This window comes from Phasianus colchicus, chromosome 18 (assembly GCF_987193195.1).
Source record: "Phasianus colchicus chromosome 18, bPhaCol1.hap1.1, whole genome shotgun sequence".
NCBI lineage: Eukaryota > Metazoa > Chordata > Aves > Galliformes > Phasianidae > Phasianus > Phasianus colchicus.
The window spans coordinates 8,066,054-8,089,058 of record NC_143453.1 but is presented as its reverse complement, the minus strand read 5'-3'; the positions used below and the strand labels follow the sequence as shown (position 1 = coordinate 8,089,058).

Sequence of the window (23,005 nt, the reverse complement as noted above, 5' to 3'; positions counted from 1 at the left end):
TACTCACTGGCTCTAAGTTTTCATTCATAGGCTTTAAATTTTAACAAGTTGTTGGTAGAGTTTCCAGCCTGTACTTCATTTTGTAGAAGAGAGTTCAGTAAGGATGTGATGCAAAGATAGGGCTGTGCAGTTAAACACACATTGCTCTTCAAAGTATTATTCTGAATTAAGATACAGAAGTAACATTTTGCAACTTGTAGAAGTCATTTACAGAACAGGGCTGATTTTTTTTTTTTTAATGTAAATACAGCAGATTTCAGAGAATGTTATAGAAATAGAAGGACTAAAAAAGCCAGAATTCACAGAAAATTAAACATCCTTTTACTTGTACCTAGAATTTAGGCTACAAAGGCCTCTGACCTGCTGAGATCTACTTTGCAAATGATCTCTGCGTAAGCTTCACCGTTGTCTGACAAAATATTGAAATAATGTCCAAGTCTGCATTTAGCTCCATTTACTCAGCATCAGAAATCACACAGTCTCCCTTCAAAAGCCATACTTTCAGGCCAGTAAAAATATTGGAGAAATAACAGTGTGAGAATTTAAGCAGTTACTAACTTGGCACATCTGTAACAGCAGCTCCAACCTGGAATGCAGCACACAATATCTACAAGCCAAGGCAACAGGCAGCAAATGACCCCTACAATCAGCTAGGGTGACACAGATTCAGCTGTTAGCCTGATTTATTTTTACTGACACATACCTGACAGGCCTTGTGGGAACAGAGGACACAAAAGGCACTCAGAACAGAACGCTGTGCAACAGGCCATGTCTCTACACCAAAACGTAGCTGAATGAAGACCTTGATATTCAAGACTGTTGTTTCTATGCCATCAATTGTTAAGCTTTATGGTCACAATCACCAGAAAAGCTTCCACGATAAGAAACAGTAAACTAACACACCTTGAAGTGCCACCACTCACACCTGAACCATGAAGTTTTACACTGACAGCGTACAGCTGGTGAAGAACTGCTCCTTGCACTGCCCTACAGCACTTGTGCCTTCCTGAAAGCCTGCGTTACAGATGTGATGCCAAAGCACAGCAATGTACATTCTCCATTTGATCTTCAGTAAGCATAACTGTTCAAATTCAAATTAGAGCAAGTTTTCACTGACACACTCAGGAAAGCTTAAAAGTATGGTCTTGTTCCTGATTCTAACACTCTGCTCTCTCACTAATAATTCAAAGGCTTAGCAAGAGTTTGGAGCCAATACTTGGTAAGCCATTTTTCCCTATTCACTGCCATTTAAAGTAAACTACTCATTTAAGCATCTTGACAGAAATCCTCCTTTGGATATACACCAGGTCTAAAAGTCTTCAGCTGCAAGTTATTTCAAATAGGTGCCATTATCCACACTTATTTCTGTTGTTACACTACACGAAGTCCTACTTTCTACTCAAATACTATAGTTTAAGATCTATCAAGCAATAACTTACAGTAAAAAGCAGTCACAGAACTGAAGTGTGAATCAGCACTTCACCAGGATCCAGAGTATGATTCTGAGGGGTCCAGCACTGCCCCCAAGAAGTCACAGTCCTGACTTACTAAATAAAGAGCAGTTCTCAATGGTATTACTCAACATTCAAAAACAACAAAAGTTTAGCTGACTCCATTTTAAGCCTAATTATCCAATTCAAGATCTCTAAGGTACAGGGAGTTCTGCGTGCTTTGCAACAGAACAAACGGCAAAAATTGAATTCTTAAGGCTTGTAAAAGACAGCACAATGCAGACACGGAAGTTAACTTTTAACATTAAGCTATTCCATCATAAGAATGGTTTAGCATAATTTACAGTTCCAGCTTTACATACAGCTCCAGTATTCAATGCAGTGTTTTTAAGTTCTCTGTCCACAAGTCCAACATAGCTACACACTGCTCAAACATCTTCAGGAACACAAATTCCCCAATGTTAACTGCATCCAATTTTACAGCAATCCAGTCCTTCTATCAACATTTTCAACAGCTCCTTACTGCTACCATGAAAGCCTCTAATATGCTTTCATCAAGAAGCATCAAAAGAAAAGACGACAATGGATGATCCCCTTCTGAACAGGAAAAAAGACAGAAACAAAGGGGAAGTGCTTTACAAGTGTTAAAAGCAAAATATATCAGTATTTTTCCTTTATAATTCACTGAAAAGAAAACCCTTGCCATTTCTGAAATAGTGTTACAGTGCATAGCCAGAACTCTTACATGGGGGACACAGCAAAGGCAAAGCAGCAATCCAAGGTCATATACCATTCCAGCAGCACAGAAGCAGACAACCTAGAGCTCTCCCACGGTCATTTTGGAGCTCAATCTCCCCACAATTAAGAAAAGCAAGCATACTGAAAAAAGAAATTGAACCCTTATTAAAAGTTTGCAGTGTGTGCTTGGCAGTACACAACCTGTGTCAGTCTGGCAACGCACTCAGTACTCACATTCAGCAATGAAATCTTTAAGTTTGGGGAAGGTTATTTCTTCACTTACTTGGTTGTAATAAAAACAGGTAATTTGCAATAGAATGAAAGGTTAACAGTATTCTGTGCTGTCATTTATCTCATTCTCATTTCCAGTCCTCCGGGAGGAGAAAATGAGAAAAGCGGAGGAAGGAGAGTTTTAAAATGACCTGCTTATTCACATTTCTATGGGCAGCCTGATTTCCTCTTCAGGAAACAGAAGAACGAGTAAAGCACATCAATCTCCATGGTCAAGATCAACACCACCAAGCGTTGCTCAGCTGCTAACGGTACACACACACACACCAAAACCCACAGCACTTTAGAAGAGGTGTCTGCATGGCGATAGCTAAACCTGCCTTGGTCAAGGAGCAGCAGCACAATATGCTGCAGCAACCACACCAGGACAACCTTTCCCCCATATCTCCACAGAACTGTTTCTCCTCTGCCCATCGTAATTACTTTGCCCTTAGCTAAAGAGTCACCACAATTTCCACAACCCCCAAGAGCTGCTGCTTTATTTTATAAAGCAGTTAATTACAACTCCAGGGCAAAGTCTGCTATAAACTTTGACTTCTAAACGATTTAATATTCTGCACGCTTTTGTTTCTGTCACCCAGCTCCCTAAGACACGGAGCTTTCATCTTCCCTCTATACACAAAGAGTGTGTTCAGTTTTCCAGTTTTTCAGCAAACACACTCTTCATGTATTGCGTAAAAGGACCAGCTAAACGTGTTCATAAAAAAATTCAGTTCAACTCTTCTTGTTCTTTCAAAACTGTACGCCAAGCAAGAGGTCCATTTTATGACTATCCAAAGGTCAGTTACCAAATTTGGTCAACAATGGTGCCATCACAGCCGTCATCATTCTTGTCACTGTCAAAAGCAACAACTGTCACCTTGCTATTATCAGGAAGGGAAGGCAACTGGAATACTCGCCATGTAATTCTATTTCCAGTCTGCACTGCATCCAAAAATGTCTTCCAATGATTATACATTGAGCTTGATAACGATTAACTCAAAGGCAAGAAGAGTGACCAGTTAAACGCTTACTCAAGGTTAGTTTCCAAAGCCAACAAAAGCATTGGGAAATCCCACTTCAAACATGCAAGCTGGGTTGAATGAGAAGTGCCTTTAAAATACCTGTCTAGTGGAGCTATGTACTTCTGACTCATACCATAACAGATCCCCTGAAACTTTGTTTTCAAGCATACAAAAGCCTCTTCACAAGGTAATTAGTTTAAAAGAGAACAATTTACTTAGCATCTTCTACAGAAGAAGAGCAGTGTGTGTAGTTCCTATATATTGAACACAGGTTGGTCCTGAACCTGCGATACACAAATCAATGAAATAAGAGCTATTCATACTTACAAAAGATATGCAAGCTGCCAGCAACAGAATTCTAACTAGTAAGTCTTCAAATTGTTCAATCACAAGCTCGAGTAAGGTTTTTCCTGCAAAATGTACAGAAGACATTTAGTCATGCATGCAAAAAAAAAAAAGAATTACTGACAAGAATGTGTAGAAAATTTTATTGAAATACTTACCTTCCTCAGCTGGTAACTCTATCAGTCACGGATTTTTTCAGGCAGCATGTGAGAAAAAAGAAATGATTGAAGAAATCATTAGAGCATTATAAGACACCCACCAGATACTGCTCTCACATTGTAGACTCAACTGGGCTGGAAAGCCATACTGAAATAGCTACTAAAGGGGCTCTGTTCATCAGAGCATCGAATGGGCCTGCTAGTCGTGTGCTTTACGGCACACACAGGTTAGCTGGGATCTGCTGAGGGTTATGATTCAGCCAAGTCATCACTCCAGCCAGCTGTGTGACTTCTGCTGTTGCTGCATACAAAGGGTCAAAGGCTCAGAATGCTTTCCAAATGCTGATAAAGATTTTTCCCCCACCATCGCTCACAAAAATAATTAAAAAAAAGAAGGAAGCATGGTGCAAAATATTTCGAGTTCTTTTCTCCACTTGAAGGTTTTCTTATTTCTGCTCTCCCTTTATTTCCCCACAGCTAGAGGCGTGGAAGCTGAACAAAAAGAAAGAAGTGCAACCTTCTCACAGCTTTTTATTTTTATACAACACTGTGAGGGTTCGAAAGGGACTGAACGAGGCCGAGAAACGAAGATTTATTTAAAAAAAACACAACAGGAATACCTCATCAGCGTAATTTTGTGCCACGACTCGAAAGAAGAATGCAAAAATTTGGGCCAAAAAAGCATCGGGAAGCAGGGGAAACTGAAGGATAGCGAAAAGAAGAGCGAAGAGCAGCGATGGCTCCATCTCAGCACGGCAGGAGCCCCGTGGGGGGGGGGGGGGGGGGGGGACGGCGGAGCTGCCAGCCCCGCTCCGGGCTCTGAAAGAAACCCACGAGGTGGAGTTGCAGTCAGCCATCTTCTCTGCCGCGCTCCGATTCCGGGTCCTGCAAGAGATGCCGGCTCTGCTCGCACAGACACGTCAGGCCTCGAAGCGCGGCCCCGGGAAGGACGGGAGGGCAGGAGAGCGGCGTGAAGGAGGGGGGGGGGGGAAGAGGGGAAAGAGCGGAGGGCGGCATCGCGGCGCGGGGCCGCCTCACCTACCGTTGGAGCCCCATTTCTCCTTCAGCTTCTTGACTTGCTCCAGGCTGAGCCCGGTGCTTTCGTTGACCCCGAAATACGCCAAAACTTCCTCCACAGTCTTTGTGTGCGCGTTCTCCATGGTCGGGGCAGGGAGCGGCAAATGGAGCCTCGCTTCTTCTTCCTCCTCAGCCGCGGACTGCCCCCTCCTCAGCCCCTCGCTCTCTCCCCCACCGCCCCCGTGCTATCACCATAGACCCCCCAAACGCAGAGCCGGCTTCACTCTTTCCAGAGGAAAGAAAATTAAAAAAATAGGAAAAAAAAAAAAAAAAAGGGAACACTGACGGAAGAAAAAAAAAAAAAAAAAAAGCCCCCGCCCCCCTCCCACCCCACACGCCCTCTGAGGGAGCCGGGCCGCCTCTCCAAAGGGGGAACTCACGCACCCCCGAGCGCGGGCGGGCGGCTGAGGCGAGCGGAGAGGCGGGCACCCGGCGCCGCTGTATCCTCAGGGGTCGCCCCGCGGAGGGCGATAACGGCACGCCTCGCCCCGTTCGCCTCTAAAGAAAAATGGAAAAGGCGCTGATGGGGAAAGGCTCGCGATCCGTCCCTCCCGCCCTCGCTCAGACCGCTCGTCACGGCTCCAGCCGCCTCCCCCCCCTTCAGCCCAGCCCCGCTGCTGGCTCCCGCTCGCTCCGGTCGCGCACCGGCGGCGGCTGCTCTAATGTAACTTACGGGAGCTGGGCCGCCGGGGGCCCCACTCGCCGCCGCGGCATGTGGACGCCGCTGATTGGCCGGCCGAGAGGAGGGGGCGGGGCAAAGCGGGGCCACGCCCCGCGGCGCTGAGGCGCGGTCCTGCGCAGCGCGGTCGCCCGCCTTCGGCTGAGGGGTGGAGGAGGAGGAGGAGGGTGGTGGTGATGATGATGCAGGCCTCGTGTGGCGGGCCGAGCGCTTCCGCTCCGCCGTGGGAGAGGCCCGCAGGTGGGGTGGCCGCTTTCCCGCCCCCCTGGCCCGGAGTGAACCGCTGTGGCCGCCCTCTGTCCTGGCTTCAACCCGCGCCGAGTGGCTGAGGGAAGCGGGGCTGCCCCGGCTGAGGGGAGCGCGCGTGTGGGGCTGCCCGGCTCTGTCGCGACAGGAACCTCACATAAACGGCCAGCGACGGCTGGGCTGCCGCCACCTCAGCGTGAGGTGGACGCAGCCAATGGGTGTGAGAGGGGCTGCAGCCACATCTGTGGGGACAGCAGCCTCGCCCGGCCACGGACCCGCCAGCGATGAGGGAAGGAAGCCTGGCTGCGTGCCGCCCTGCCGGCACCCGACGGCTCCGTTCCCAGAGGTCCCGCTGGGCTGCGCGGGCGCTGTGCTGGCAGAGCCGCGTCTGCCGCACGACTCCCCCGGTTGCCGCTGCGCCGCACGCTGCCCTGCCACATAACAGCGACACGCACACTCAGCCCTGCCTCGCGCGGAGATAACGCGAGGAGGGAGAAACCGCACAGTGTGATTTCGGCGGTGTGCGCGGTGTGAGATAGCAGCTTCCCTCTGCGCGGTATCTCTGTAAGTGACAGAGACTCGAAAACAGATACAGAATGCTGTAAACTGACTGATTTAAGCCATCCTGCCCCTTAACTCGCAGAAAGTTCAATGAATGCAGGACGAGCTGTCAGCTCAGCGCCGCCTGACATCACTGGCACCGGCAGTGCACACAGCAAACTGTACAGAGCACGGGATAAATTCCCTTAAAAACACTCGGCTTCAACCGTTTCTTATGCATGTGCAAATACAAGGGCTGATCTGTTCATGTGTGCTGGCTTACATAAATGCAGATCCTACATACAAGCTGCACATCCATCGCTGCTAAAAACCACCCACAGTATCGCACTGTGAGAAACTGATCTGGAAGGAAAATATCTGAATCTTACCTCTGTATTGGCACAGGAAGTGAAGAGAGGGGACAGCGATATAAAAATTATGGCATCATAGGCACTGTGTTGCCCTGCATCCTTTCTAGCAAAAGTGCAACAGCCCCAGAAGAGATCCTGTGTAATTTAGGCAATGTCCAGATAAGGATTTCTTGACAGCATGTCTGCACTTCACAGGATAGTTCTGAATTCTGAATAAAAATTCATGAGATGACCTAGTTTAGGTACGAGAATTAGTTACTCCATGCCATGTTAATTTCATCCTTTTTTATCAGCAGGATTAGTCTGCGTGCCAAATGTTGCTTGAATACAGTTACGTTGCTTTTTGGACCACTGCATCACACTGCACATACAGAGAGATGCTCTAAGCAAAAAAAAAAAAACAAAACAAAAAAATTGTCATGTTTCATAGTTATTTCCTTCTGTTATGTATTCTGTATATCATTATTGGTTTCCTTTTTGAGCTTGTTTCCAAAAAGGCTGACGGGAAAGTATTTAGGCATACCAGAACCATGGCATGTGCAATTAGAGGTTGGCAGCATATAAAAAAAAAGTAGTCCAACTGGTTAACAGGCAGAAGTGTTGCTAGGAAAGTAGAGTTTGCATTCTACCTAATCTTGGTGAACTCCTGGCATTCTCTAGGATTCACTATTTCTGCTACATCTTGACAACTCCACTTTCCTTGTTTCTCTCTCATCCGTTGAGAATGGAGGATTTAATTCTTCCCAATTTTTGTATCTTTTAAACATAGACTCAAATAATTTGGAAAAAAACATAAAAGTACAGTCCTGCCACTGAATGCTGTTACAGCTCAGTGAACTTTGGGAGAAGAATGGCTGAGCTGAGGACTGCGCTACAGGTGTTCCTCCTCCAGAGCAGAATTTCCTTTACAGTCACTTTCCTGTGCAAAACTGATGCATCAGAATCAGTACGTGGTCATTTTGGCATCATTTCATACAATAAGAGCTTAGGTTTGTGAATTGAAAAGTGTAATTTCCCACCATTATCCAGGGATTCATAAAGTTTCCTAAGCAATTTGTCTTGTATCTTAAAAAAGATGGTTATCCTGACCCAAATCAAAATGAAGGCAACTCAGCTCTGCCTAAGCTGTGCAAGCCCATGAAAGCTTCCAGATTGGTATTCCAGCAGGTGCACATAGCTTTACATTCTCCAGAAAGGAAACTGATTTATTTTGCTGCTCTGAAGTAAAGTTGCAGTTTGTTTGTAGAGCGTTACCTTGGAAAGAGGCACAACAAAATGGACTAGCTTTAGCCTTGATGAAATTCCATTCACATAATGGAAGTATACCATTCATGCATTTGGCCTGCTGTCTTTTTTTTCACTGTGATATATTAGAAGAAGAAGCCAACACATCAGGCAGCAGCATTAAAACTGTTCCTGTAATGCTTACTAATTGAAGTAAATGGGAATTTGGCCTGAGAGAGGACTGCAGGATGCCTTCCTTCAAACTGCAGTAACATTAACTCATCCACGCTGCTGCAGAGCAGATTCACTGTAGAGTTACTGACCGTCACATGGATCGTCTCTCGCTGTACACAAAATATCTGTTTTGTAGCTCAAGTTTCAAAGAAGATGAATATTTTTTCAGAGTTAAATGTAGCATGGAAGGGCACCACACACAGTGGCTCTGGGTTATGGCAATACACCGAGTGCTGACCATGAGCAGCAGTATCCCTCCTATTTCAGGCCTGGATCTCCTTCAGTGAGCGAGACAAGGTTATACTGCTTAACTGTGCCAAATTATGTGATGATTTTTGCAGGCTGGCGAAGTGCCTGATGAGACTTCGGTTGGGACCACCAAACTCGCTGCGCTCATTACCTCAGCTGATTTCAGATACACGTTGCTACGAGTGAAAAACGGGGGCATTCATTCTTTCTCCTACTCTACTATTTTAGTCCTCTTAAATTGTGGCTATTAAAATGTTTCAGCCATTTTAAATTACTAAAACATATTAAAATGCTGCAAAAATGCTGCATCAAAGTGGAAAGGTTTAAAAATGCAGTTCTGTGATAGGATAATGCAGTTTAAATATAGTAACTGTTTTTTTTTTTTTTTTTTCTTTTCCCCAGTCAGCTTGCTCTTTGATTTCATGGTATTATGTCTAGGGATTTTTTCCCCTCTCTCTCTTTAAGAAGCTTATAGCTTAAACAGCAAAATGCAAAAAATACCGGGATGAAACAGTTACAGAAACCCAGTAGAAAAATCAGTGGTTAAATATGAGTTCAAATGTTGGTAATGAAGATAATCTGAATTCATTCTTTATCAATTTTTCTTCTTAGGAAATATATGTTCCCGTACCAGCAGCAGGTAGAATTTGTCTACCACAGAGGCCAAGAGACCGTGCACACAAAGGACAGTGTTGCTGCTGGGAGATTTCTACAAATGGATTCCTGTTCCTGCACAGAACAGCTGCTCACTGCCTTGGTAGTGCAGAAGAGATGGTGAGCCAGATTCTGGTCTCAGTGACAATAAGAGATGGCAGTTTGGCTTGGCAGATTTCTCCTCTTATTTCTTTGTCCTATTGATAGTTATTTAGTTTATCACTGAAGACTCTGTTAGAGTATTTGCCACAATCATCTCCATTTCCCTGTTTGGAAAAATCTTTCTCTCTATCCCAATAGTGACGTCAATAGGGGATCTAGAAGTATGGGAGAGAGCAGCATTTTTATCAGAACCCAGATCCATCATGCATATCTGAAAAAATAATGTTATCCTTACTTGATGGCCAAGTCATTTCTCTTAAAGGGAAATCAGCTTCACTGCTATCTTAAAAATGCAGAACAACTTTAGAAGCAAAGCACTGGTCGGTGCCCACGAGATTTGAATTATGTTCTCATCCTGACCTGAATTTTCCATCTAATTAAAGTCTAATTCTAATTAATTTGGCAGCTAGCTGCCTTTTTTTTTTTTCCCCTTTTTTTTTTCCTTTGTAAATATCTCTTACAAGCTTCTGGATCTTGGTTTTACTATCTGTAGAAGAGGCTAGGGAAACTGCCAAGCTTGTAAGGATGCGCAGGGTCAGCCACAATGCTGATGAAATGCTAGAGTTTGTTGTTGGGAAGGCGTTACAAAATTGACCTGTATTTTATGTCTGTAACGAGTTGATGGCTAACTGTTGTAGTCATGCTGCCTATTGCATTATTTTGCTATAGAGCTCGGGCCACACTTCCAGAACAAAGAGGTTGCTTTGGTTTTGAAGCCAGCAGTCAGCAGTCTCTGGCATTCAGGTGAGCAGTGCCCCAGGTTGGACACACAAACACACCACACAGCCCCATTTCTCTGAGTATTAATACTTAAGACAGTTACTTTGGATGGTTTTCTTTTTGTGATTCTTGAATACATTAAAAACATTACTGTGGCATTCAGAGCTTGTCTTGCACTCTGTTGAACATGTAGTGCAACTGTCTCTATACTAACCAGGTATAAGAGAGTTAGTCTGGTGCTCAGCAGGCAAATGACAAGTCCTAGAAACTACCAGCTACAAGGTAGGGCAATAATTACTGTAGATTAATAGTGCCATTGTATCCGACTCTAGGGGCACTATAAATTCAAATTCCTTTCCTGCTTCATAGATATTTATGGAGACAGAACCAGTCTTGTACACTGAAAGGAAAAGAGAATGGAAATTACTCATCCACAGTTTTTTTTCTATGGTCCTGCCTGTGATAGGAAGCATGAAGGAAAGAAGGATGTCTGAAAAGTACACAGTTAACACTTCTCATATGTTCCTATCAGTATGTTCATAATGATGCTTATATTAATCTGTGAGCAGCAACGACAACCAGAACACTGCTCACTGATGCCAGTGTTTTGTCTTTTCACTTTCTATTTACCCCATCTTTGTCTAATAAGAGTCTTATGTTGAAGTGATCTGAATTACTTATTTTGAAAACTTTTTTTTTTTTCATTTCTTGACTATATCAGCAACTATAATCAAGGTGGTATAAACAATATGTATTGTTGTTGGTTTTGGTTTTGGTTTTTAGTACTGTACCATGAAGAGTTCCCCCATGCAATGCATAGCTATCATTTCATATATTTACTGAATCACAGTTATTCCTATGGCTTTTCAAAATTGAAAGGATGACATCCTTATGCTCTCCACATAGGTGAGTAGCAATAATGTGAGATTGGAAAGCTTTCCATAATCATGGAGATTACCTGATTTTCAGCCACTGTTTCAGACAAATGGCACACGACTTATTTAGACTTGTGACATTTTCTGGTATGACACAAGCTGAAGCACCTTTCTGTGTTTTGTGTTGAAGATTTAATCCAAACCCATTAAAAGTTACTACTAAAATACCAAAGATACCACTTTAGTTTTCATTCTCCTATACTGTCAAAGAAGCTCTTTTATTAGTTACATGATAAGTTTAGATTTTATGTTGATCTTTTCTGTCTCCTACAATAAATATAAGGCAAAATCAGAGATTGAAACCAGATGATCCTGTTTGGATTACCAGTGAAATTCTTCCAGTCTGAACCATCAGAAAGCCATGGTGGGCTTTGTTTTTAAAAAGGCACTATTTCTGAGGTAGGAGTAATGGATGCAATTGCATTGCATCTGTCACCTTCCCCTACCTTTGTTAAGGTCTTTACATCAGCTTCCTAACGTGGGAAGAAAAGAGAAGCTGTAGAACTGCTTTCATTTTCTGTTACTGTGACTAACCAAATCTGAATACATTTTGCTTTAGTGGAATTACTGCTGTGTTGATCTTTCATGTTTCTTATTTCTGCTATTCAGTACAATCTATATAGGTATTTCACAGAAATGCTATGTTGTGGAAGGGGCAATTCATTAATCTCTCAGAACTCAAGGTTTCCAACATATCAGATCTGTTTTTGGCTGTTTATTATGCATAGATCTCTTCTGTGTTTGTCAATGGTGTTATATGCAAATTCAAATTATCCTGACCTACAATACTTGTTTTATTTAAAGGTTCCAGGTTTCTAAAAGATTATTTGACTCTTGGGTGGTTTTTGTGTTTTTTTTTCCCCCAGCTCAGTTAGAAAAAGAAAACCTCTCCTGAGTCATATTTTAAAAATACTGTTAAGCTCTAAAGCTGCTTCTGCTCCTGTGTCACAAAGCATTATTGAAAAGATATTCATTTCTGCCTCCTACAATTGCTCAGACAGAGAGCTTCACAGATTCTTTTCCACTCATGCTGCAACTATGCTGGCAGCATTCTTGTTCCTAGAAGTGTGTTACAACGATCTTCCTGATATGAACAGGTTGGGCTTTTTTTTTTTGAGAATTATGCTATCAAGCTTATAATTTAATATCAATAACATTATCAAACATTATTTTTATCATCAATAATCATGCTGATACTCTGATTGCTATTATCTTATTAATTGCTTTCCTTTGAACACTGTAATCAAGGATCTCAGACATTTCAGAGACCATCATGAAAATTGCATTACACAATATCCCTGAGAGAACAGTAAATATTATCATCCCCATTTCACAGAAGCAGGAGCTGAGGTTCAAAGTCACAAAATCTAAGGCAGAACTAGAAATAGAAATAGTCTCCTGGCTCTCAGTCCTGTTCTTTCTCCAGTCACCTAAATAGTTTCTAATATAGCTTTGTAAGACATTTAACACATCATTTCAAAAAATGTCATCCTCTTCATTGGGGAAAGCTAAAAAGTATATATTTAAAAGTGATAAAAGAGCATACCTCATTTTTGAATGAGATTGCTGAAATGATTCTAGCTGTTTTATGGACAATGCCATCCAAGTTTTGTGAGTTAATCCTGACCCTAAGTACACCTAAAATAGATATCTGCCTCCAGCTAATCAACAGGCTTACGAAGATCGCCTAAATAATTTATGTATAACCAACTAGTGGAAACTAGATCTTCTGTGATTTCCCTAGATACATATTCTGCATGTATCATGTATATCCTTGCCTATTTCTGATATTCATTTGAAATTCAGTTGGGACATTTCAGAACACTAGTACTGCAGCTGTACAGCTCTCAGAAAAAGCCATGTGGAGACATAATACAGTATCTTTGAACTAGGCAAAATAATATCTTAAATCCAAGAGCATTGTAGATGCAAATTCCTTTTTTTTTTCTTGTTACTGAACACTAACCCACAGTTATATTTCTACCTCTGCCACTGGCCTCTTGGTAAGCATTTTGTTTCTGAGTGCCCTATTTGTACAATTAAAATAATGACATTTAGCTGCTGCATCCACAGATAATACGGTGATATGCAAGCAGATAAATGTGAGGAATGAGAGGATGATTAAATGAAATTAAAAATTAATAATCTAATTTCCTTCCTTGTTTACAGCACAGAAAATGTGAAAAACATACACTATGTTGTCTTCAATGGAGTAGTAAAATGGAGCTTGGATTAAAACTTGCTCCACTGTGGAAAAAAATAGATTTTCTTTTCCAGACTCTGCAGACAGAAAGCAAAACCATTACAGACATTGTCCTACCTTGTTCTGACTGCAAATTCAAGAATCATCACATCCACAGCTGAAATGGAAGGTACAGTACAAACTATCTAGAGTTCATAATTTATAACTTTTATAAAGAATCCATAATCGGAAAATATATTCTGTCTGATGTTCTTGGATATCAATTGCTAAAAGACTTGCTCGTGTCTGCTCCCCTGTGCCAGGAATGCTTTGGACTGTTAACTGTACTTGTTGAGACTAGCTGCAAAATTAGGGCCAGGCTGTAGCTTCAGTCATCCATGCAGAAAGTGGAGGGGGAGGATAAGGTACTCCAGGAATAATGCAGGTGTGGCAGAACTTCTGTAGCAGTCGCTGAAAGAACAGAGCAAGCCTTGCTGCTGTCCCACATTGGCTCACCTGTACTGGTTGGTGCTGCTTTCAGCTGGGGAGTTTATGGCAGCACCAAATTAGAACAGTGCTTCTGTAGCTCTTTATATCTGTGCAAAAGCAGTGTGAATCACTGTCGTTACAAATCATGTTATTTTACACACACCTCTACCCCCTCTCCCTACTACTTTTATCAATCCAATAATGCTGTCTGTTTTCATAGTTAGCTATGTCAATATGTTCTTTATATTTCTGTGTTCTCTTATTGCACTGGATCTCTGCACAGCTGAAATTCCTTCAGGCCTAAGCCTTGGGCGATATGCTGAGTTCACGTACTGTCTCCTAGTGTGAATTTGATTACCTTCCACATCTAAGAGTTTCCACAGTTGAAACATGCCAGAAAAGACCAAGAAGGAAGACAGATAAGAATCGCACTGAGAATGGTAAAGATGTGAATAGTTTCTGGCTTGTATTTGTGAGGGATCTGTTTATGATGGCTGTAGGAAGGGATCAGCAGATCTGCTAACTCATATTTGCATACAAGAACTCATGGAAATTCTGCCCTGTCAAAACCTGTGGCTACTCATCATCCCTAAGAAAACATGGAGTCGTGGTTGGCTCTGAAGAGGTGAGGCAGTTGGATTCCATGATCACTGAAGTTCCTTCCCAGCCAAACCATTGCATTCCATTCTGTTCCACTCTATTCTGCTATATCATGTTGTCTACGTGAACCTTTTAAACTTTAGACTACTATAACCTTCATGTGTCTGTCCTCTCTCAGGCTGAATAAATGTCAAATGGTACATTCTGTCCCACTTGTCACAAGTGCTATTGTATGTCCACCCTGGATCAATATCAATTAGTATTGATGAGGGTTTCCAGTTTTTATTGAAATACAATATAATGGAGGATGTATGGAAACTACAAGCATGAAAACAGGGCTCAAATGCTCACTTTTGGTAGCAGCTACGTAACTTTGGAAGGTCATTCTCTTATTTCAGAGATATTTAAGATAGGTTTGACATTTTTCTTAGTAAAGGTTTATTAGGTTATTTCAGTTTATTCTTTGAGGTATAAACTAGCCCTTGTGGCTGTCACTAGTTTAACTATACACATATCTGAGATAAAACTTGTAACTGATATACTTCTAAAAACTTCTGGAAAAACTGTACTGTACACAGAAATGCCACAGCCTTAGGTCATCCCAGACCAAAAAGTAAATGACATATAACTGCATGGATAACAATTTCCCTTTTCTGAAGGTATGATGTTTCCCCTTTAACTCTGGACTTTACTGGCCTTCCACCTGCTGCTGGGTCAGAATGATGAGCATTTGTTGGCTTGTAAGGCAGCATCATTTCAGAAGAAATTCCACTTGGAATGGAGAAAGCAAACATTTTTGTGAGGTATGTATTCAGTTACTTACATGAGAACTGCTTGAAGAAAGAATTCAAGCACTTAAAAGAAAATGGTTTTCAACAGACAGAATTTTTCAACAAAAGCTTTAGCTCGACTCACACAGAAACAGCAAATAAATGAGGCCAAAATACGTGTCCTACTGAGTCTGCATTAGCTGGAAGGTTTGGAAATAATTAAGAGCAAAACTGTTAATGCTCCATTTAAATAGCTGCTGCCTATCTGTCCAGTATGAAAGCCCAATCTGTTGTGTTCAATCAGCTTTCAGCTGCTACTTGCCAGCAGCCTAATTCCCCAGTCTTGTCTCTGTGCTGTGCTTGTGCATTCCACTACCTGCTAAGTTAAACCCTGCTGTCCTGGTTCAGCATGGAGATTTCTAGTACTATGGAAACTATCCATTGTGGTTCAGACCTATAAACTGTGCAAAGTATCCATACAGACTGATTGCAGAGGAGCCCCACATGGGTGAGAAGACGGCAGCTACGTACATGAGCAGCCCTGTGTTCATCCCCACCAGTCTGTGTGCATTTATGCAGTTTTGACAAGCTGTTGATCTGCAATAGTTGCACATTAGGTCCTCTTTTTTTTAAGTGAGCAAATTGACAATGCAGCGAGCTGTTCACCAAAGCCACTATTAACTATTAGATGGTCATATATCTCAGTTTTCCTAAATCTCTTTGTATTTGACGATCAATATACTGACTAATTGTATTTATATTGCATAAGGACTCAGTAATCAACAACTAGACTCCTTATATGCTTAGTGAGTGCTAGCTTCTGTGCAAATTGTGAATCTGTTCTAAGGGAGTCTCTGCTTAGGTCTGGTAGTTAGGAAGCTCTAGTGCTACAAATATATTGTCATGAAATGTGCTTCAGGTTGAGAGGCTTTCTGAGCCTCAAACCTGCAGCACTAGCTTTTTTCCTCAGAAATATGTATTAAAAATGGCAAAGTTCACTGCACAGTCATTTGCAAGGAACTAAGGAGTAATTCATTGACCTCTGCAGATTAGGTAATGCATACTGTCATAAGGAAGTGATATTTGAGTAACAAACAGCAAATGTACACAATTATCTTTCATTGACCTCTCAATGGAGGCAATCAGGATTTCCTGATACTAACGTGTTCAGTGTTCTTGGCATCTTTAATATAAATTTGCTGTGGTCGGAGTGCACATTAGTTCTCTAACCATGTCACAGGATGCTTAGTACACTGACTGCCTTTATTTTTTGAAAGAAGGAAGAAGGAGAAGGAGTGGATGTGCATATGGAATACTGAAGGCTCTGCTCTTCTCCCAGATTTCACAGTTCCTGAATCTCTGTGCCTCAGTTTTCACTGAATTAAATGAAACTGAAATTTCTGCATAATACATTGTGAAACTTACTTCCACTTACAGTGCTTTGACTTCATGAACAGCAACAGAGCAACAAAGAGCAGTGTTCTGCTGCTGTTGGAGAAGGTATTACAGAAAGAGGACATGAGTGAAAATGAATCTTTTAATCAGTAGTATAATTCAGAATTTGAATGCAATAAAAGTAAAATATGGTACTTCTGCTTCTATAACAACTCAATAACTCTAAGGATTCTTCAAAAATTATCCAGGAAAAAAATATGGGAAACTTTTTGATTCCTTCTGGAGAACTAAATAATCTGTTCAAGTGCAAATGAATACACCACATTCTTATGTATGTGTTTTGCAAGAAGGTGAATTAATGGCTCTCCTTCTCCACTCTTTCTTCCATTTTTCTAACTCTACATGAGGATTCTTTTCAGATTCACGTGTTGGTCTTTCTTAATGTGGATTGTTGTCCACCCTCTTACTAAAGAAATGTTTTAAAACCACTTCTTTAATTTGGAAATTCTTGGTACAGCATTATACATTTTTTCTTTTTTAAATTAAATCAGCGAAAGGGAAAGCTTTTCCTGTTCATCACTCTTAATGCTTGAGCTCAGAACTGTCTGGCAGATGAAGCAGAATAAATAAAGAAAGAAATTGGAGCAATCCAGACCCCGTGGACAAGAGAATCACTTTACCTCAGGACACTGAGATAATTTATCTGGGTGGCTTAGAAAAAGTGCTAGATAAGACTGAAGTATGGAGAGGCTGAGCGAGTCCAGGCTCAGCCTCTGGATTATCAAGAAACAATTAAATCCAGCAACTGGCATCTGAATATGTTAATGTTGTAGGTTCTGACATGGAACCAGGAAAAGTGTATTTGTAAGGCAGAAAATATAGCAGAGATAAATGCAGTTCTATATATAATATATACACTGCAAGTATACAACATCTTTGCCAAAATATGAATAACTTGCAAGCACACCGAAGTTAGAAAATGCCAGAGTAAAGGCTGCCTTTCCATGTATATGCTCCAATGTAATCTTTAATTACGTGATTCCGGGCTGCTTTTTCTAACCCAAGATTTTCTAATTTCAGCAAGTGTTTCAAGAGTTTTGTAGACTTAATATTTTCTCTCTTAAATAAAGACTTCAGGGATATATTTCCCCAGGTTTTCAAAAAGGCATTTGAAAGTCACAATATTCCATCCCACCAACATCCTCATGTGTCATCAGCACATTGTAACCTTTATCTGTCATCGTAGAAGTCTTTGGGGCAGCTGTAACTGATGGTGTGATGGTGAAGTTTGTGCAACGATGCACAAACAGTCCTCTGATGAGTGGCAGACAGGAGGACTGTAAGGTAAAGGAGCACCTGAGCAGAGTTTTAAATAAGCTATTTATTATTATTGCGCTCTCTCCTCTATTTGTTAATGGCCCCTGTTGTGCAACCAATATATCTTGCTTAGATAGGGGTCACGTGAACTTCACTGACCTGATTCTGTGCTGCCTTGTACAATATGCATGGTCATTTCTGCTCAAGCAAACTAAATTTAAGATGCTGATTTCGAATTTGCTAATATTTACAAACCACTTTGTTTATGCAGCTGTGATGTGTAGCACAGAATGCATGCAAACAGCATGCAAACCCAGGCTGCATCCAGAGAGGGTTACACTTTAAAGTGATTTTTTCACCACAGTTATAAATCAGAGTAGTCACACTGACAGCACAGAAGTTGGACCCAGTCTGCTAAATCATCATTCCTTACCTACTTCTTTCTGTTGTGAATTGAAGAATTTTAGTCAGAAGTGTTAATGTGCAAAGTTTCATAAAAACTGTTTGTTTCCTAAAATCTGTTCATGTGCTCAAGCATTTTGTCTTTCTGTGCGAAACAGGAGTGCTCCCAAACTAATATTTACCCCTCCTGCATTGAAAAGGTTGGACAAGCACAGGTCCTAAATTGTCACAGAAGCAGAGCTTTCAGGAGCCTGACTCGGTAGAAGATGCCCTGCCCATGGATAGTCAGACAAAGCATGACAGAGTTAAGTACTTGCACTATGTTATTTTTTAGTTTATTACTTTAAGTCAGGATTATGCACCTGGTACTGAAACTGCAAATTGGAAGTTCTCTCTAAGACCTGGAAACATCAGCGGGCTGGCTTCCATAAATAATACTGGAAGTTAAACAGTGGTTTCACAGTGTCTAGATCATAGTATAAATAAGAAAGCAGAAAAATCCAGGAAATCCTTAGTTAACAAATGTTTTGTTTTAAAAATGATATGCTTTTCTTGAGTTCTGAGAACCAACTTCTCAGTAGACAATGACTCGCTCGGGGTGTTTGGACACAGTGGAAGCAGAGTTCATTCTCAGGCTTTTCAGGGTTAGCCCAAAAGCTCACAGACCTGGCGAAAGGTAACAAACCTCAGAAATTCTCTGTTAACAAGAGACCAAGCTTGTATCAAAAACTATAAAATGCCACATGCTGATACCAAATATTACAACATTTGGCAGCTTTAGGAGATTGGATTAGTGTGGTATTTTGAATTGAATAATCCCAAAGGATGTTGTAGGCATGCTGGGCCAAATTCAGCCCGGAGGTAACCATGTCAATTTTAGTGTATCTGCACCCACAGTGATAATTTCTGCTATTTTCATTGTTGGTTTCTAGAGTAAACTGAGTTGCTCTGAAGCAAAAGGGAGGTAAATGGGAGCAACTTTGAGAAAGTTTTTTCACTTAGAGTATGCTGATAGTGCTGGTTCTACGTCTCTGTTATCCTCAGTCCACCCCATTCTAAATTCAGGTCCTGTTTAGGTCACAAGCTTTCCCATTCTGTCCAAAGCATCGTCTCTGTCTGGTATTTATGACATAGTCCAGTGGACTGAATGACCTGTGAGTGGGCCAAATGCCAAAGGAAAACATGCTCAGGCTGGAGGCAGCCAAAAAATGGCTGGACAGTTGCTGGGAAGCTGTGAGGGCTTTTGTCCCATCTTTGCTTTGTTTGTTTCTTTTTGTATCTATGTGAATTCTGAAAACCAGAAACTCTAGTCAGGAAAATACACAATTTGGCTATGTGCAGGTTTCTATATTCTGGTGTGCTCACTCCATAGGATGGTAACTTATCATACGACTTGTTTACTATTTTATTCTCTCCATGGGAAAAAAAAAAAGTATTGGCTTGTTGTTCAGTGTTTAGGTTTATTATTTCTATGTTTGCACTGCATACACAAATAACAGTGTCTCGCTTTGGACTGAAAGGTAACCCTGGCTCCCAAGCAAGTTCAGGAAACCTGGTGCTTGTACAGAGCTGACATAAAAGCGTGGCAGTGGGTAACCATTCCATATCAAAGGGAAGGGTTTTCCTTATCCTGTCTCAGAGCAGTAGCGAGGCATTTCAGCAGCCATTACAATAATTTCTGTATCTCGGGTGGCTCAGAGTTGCTGTAGCAACCTTTTGCTAGATAGGAATTTGGCTGGTGAAGCCCCACAGGAATCTGCTCCCACTCTTGACTAACCTCTCACATCACCCGTCTCAACTGCCAGGGAGAAACTCCAGCTGTGAGTCAGGCAGGGTGAGGGACCTCTTTCCACAGGTTCCTCACATGCCCGTCCCCTAATTACCAGGATCAGATGCTTTTTGGCAATTTTCCATGGACACACAGCTCAGTCGGAACCCAAATTGTAAAATGGCCATACTAAATTCTGTGTCCCCAAACAAGCCCTTATTCATGTGCTTGCAGATACAGAAACGGAACATGCAAAAGCAGAGAGTGCAGTTTTAGAGACCAGTGTGGGAAGTTTGACTGGGAGGCAAGAGTAGTTCTGGTGACACAAAAGAAGTATTGTAAAGTCACTGAGGGGATCAGGCAGATGGGAACAGACTTGAGTAGGAAGGAATACAGACAAGGTCCCCAAAGCCTGTTACTTAGATTTGGATAAAAAATGAAGTGTGAAGTTGGTCAGAGCATGAGGGGATGCATCACTGCTAAACCAATTCCTTCAAAAGTGTGAAGAAGTAATGAAAGACAGTTTTTTGGCCTTCCAAGCTGCTACGCCGTCCAGAGTAATATTTGGGAGATTTTATTAATAGATAAAATTGCCCTATGGTTGCTTACAGAGAGTAAATAGTAATTTTGGACTCTTGGTGTTTATTTCTAATTCTACAGGTGATCAGCTTTGTCAAATCACAGGACCCTATATGTAATACCTAGAAAACAGCAAGTAGTGTGATAATTAAAACAAGACTTAGACATAAGACACAGTTCAACAAGGCACTTTCTCATCCCCAACATCTGGTACTTCTGCCAGAAGGTGCAGCTGTGCTCCTACTTACACACCTTCATGCTGCTTTCAGGCCCTTTATTTTCCACCATTTTATGGGTACAGGCAGTTTGTAATTACTTAGCAAAAACAGCAACAAAAAAAGTCAGTGTTCAGTGTTGAGGCCCACAAGCAATTTTACCAGTGCATCTGACAGACACGTTAGTCACACTGAACTGAATGCTAAATGAGGCAGTCTGATTTCTTTTTTTGGTGTTACTTTACAGGTGAACAGCTCTGTGACGTGCCTTGCAATTCTGCTGCGTGAGAGCTGGTGCTCATGCAGCCAAGGGCAGGCAGAAGAGGGGAACCAACTGCAGTGCCATGAGCCCAGTGTGTGGGATTTCAGATAGCCAGCTACAGGCGTGTCTTGGAAGGGCCCACTTAAGCAGGCACGCTTAGAGCACAGCTGTCAGATAAGACTGGATCTTCCTATGAAGGAACGTATGCTGCCTTCTGTTGTAGCTGTTGGAGGAGAAGGAGGTGGCGTAAGTATTGTTTTCCCTTTATATAACATGATTATTGCTTTGGAATCAGTACACATAGGGCCAATTCTTTCCCTGGCTCCCAGTTCCTGCTCTCAGGCCTGCTTTGATATTTCCTTAACAGCCTGTGTGACTAAAATACAATCATGGAGAAGGTACCAAAATCAGTGGTGGTTTCAGTTAATCTGCTGAGCTGGAGAACTAGATGGCTGAGAAGCCAGTTACATTCATTTTTGCCAACTGTGTTGCAGGACAGCTACTTGCTACTCCTAGCAAGCAGACAACTAGGGAACTTTAATTTAAAGCTGCCCAACAGGGATGACCAAACTGGAAGCACCCTGAGACTTAGAGGTGCACCGTTTGATAAGTGGATTATGCATCTATCAGGTAAATAAGTCAGTTTCTTAATGCAAGATTCAACTATTGCAGAGATTCTCTTAAGACAGGTCAGCAAATACAACAAACTGGTAAAAAAAAATACTTAAATTTTGATTTGTGCATGTAATGATTTTTTTTTTTTACTTCAAAACGAATTCCAGAAGAATACAAACAAATACAGTTCAGTACAGTCTGAAACACTTTTTAATCCTGGGGGAAAAAAAAAAAAAAAGAGCCCTACTGACAGGTTTCTTGGGCTGCAGGCAGATGTTAGGCCTCAGAAAGTGGGCCCATGTATGGTTATAGTCACTTAATGTGTCACTGATTGGCAGTAGGAAGGGTGAGTGGGCTGACTGATCTCTGTGCAATGGACTGTTGCCCCAGTTAGACTTATTCTAAATATTCAACATTATGGGGCATTTCACATAATTGGGTTTATAGCCTTGGCTCTGTTTCAGGAGGGGGCTGAGTTTTTAGTGTATATTTTTAAAAAGAGCATCCCGTTCTTAGGAATCTATTCCCAGCTAAAGCACACAAGCTCTGGAAAGGTCAGAGAGAGGCATCTCTAGCTTTGATAAATAAACAAATCTCTTCTCTGTGGCTGGGATGTTGTATTAATAGCAGTAGATTTGGTTTCGCATTGTGGAGCTCCTCCTGTTTCATTGCTATTGAAGATAAGAGAACACAAAATGTTCTGTCACTCTCCCCACGAGAAAATAAGCCAACAGGCAGAGACTATTATGTTTTAAGATACCACCGAGGCAAAGACTTGGAGAAAGCAAACACTCAGGTTTACATTCAGTAACTACTGGATACCATAGCTGGCACATCAGTGACTCAACATTATTTAATGTCTAACATGAAAGAGTTTTGCGAGACAAAATCACTGTAGTAGAAATAACCTGAAAATAAGGGTTGAGCCTTGGGAAGATGAAAGTATGGATTTTACATTTTCACTTGTTTCTTAGCAATTCAGTTGCAGCAAGAAGTAACAGCTCTTTTCTGCTTCTTAACCTATTCACTATTCTGATGCAATCTGTTTCACTTTAGTTTGCAATCTGCAGTTATTCAGACCTTCATGACAGTATCCTCAGACTGCAAAAGCTTCTCCAAAAGACTTCTTGTGAAATTCTAATTTGACAGTAAGTGTGTGTAAAATAAATTAGCTGAGCTATACCTTACGGCTTCTCTACACACATTATTTATGAATAATCAATTCTAAAATTCCTCATGTGGAATGCTTTAGTTTGGAATGTGCACTTCTGAGTGCCAGGCAGATTTAGCTTATGGTGGTAGATGAGAAGCATGATGGGAAGGAATGTAGAAT

General features: G+C 41.7%; 1 protein-coding gene and 2 long non-coding RNA genes across 4 annotated transcripts in view; 2 read left to right on the top strand and 1 right to left on the bottom strand.

Moving 5' to 3' along the window:
* The window catches only part of ATP2A2 (ATPase sarcoplasmic/endoplasmic reticulum Ca2+ transporting 2), a 41,019-nt gene extending 35,677 nt beyond the window's left edge, over nucleotides 1-5,342 (bottom strand). The window contains exons 1-3 of the mRNA XM_031592609.2: nucleotides 5,030-5,342; nucleotides 3,988-4,005; nucleotides 3,812-3,894 (exon numbers count right to left, since the gene is read on the bottom strand). Of these exons, the coding sequence (XP_031448469.1) occupies nucleotides 3,812-3,894; nucleotides 3,988-4,005; nucleotides 5,030-5,147 (219 nt within the window). The 5' untranslated portion in view covers nucleotides 5,148-5,342. The remainder of the gene's footprint in view (nucleotides 1-3,811; nucleotides 3,895-3,987; nucleotides 4,006-5,029) is intronic.
* A 1,384-nt stretch (nucleotides 5,343-6,726) lies between these two features.
* LOC149915535 (uncharacterized) lies at nucleotides 6,727-18,537 on the top strand. 2 transcript variants are annotated; one of them, XR_016458694.1, is made up of 7 exons: nucleotides 6,727-7,142; nucleotides 9,220-9,381; nucleotides 10,093-10,167; nucleotides 13,356-13,450; nucleotides 14,033-14,189; nucleotides 15,009-15,152; nucleotides 18,434-18,537. It is a non-coding gene; the product is annotated as an uncharacterized LOC149915535 (long non-coding RNA). The 2 variants fall into 2 exon arrangements; XR_016458693.1 differs by having other exon boundaries at nucleotides 14,033-15,152.
* Nucleotides 18,538-21,124: 2,587 nt separating this feature from the next.
* Nucleotides 21,125-22,810, top strand: LOC149915534 (uncharacterized). Its single transcript, XR_016458695.1, has 3 exons — nucleotides 21,125-21,303; nucleotides 21,552-21,687; nucleotides 22,729-22,810. It is a non-coding gene; the product is annotated as an uncharacterized LOC149915534 (long non-coding RNA).
* The last annotated feature ends 195 nt before the right edge of the window (nucleotides 22,811-23,005 follow it).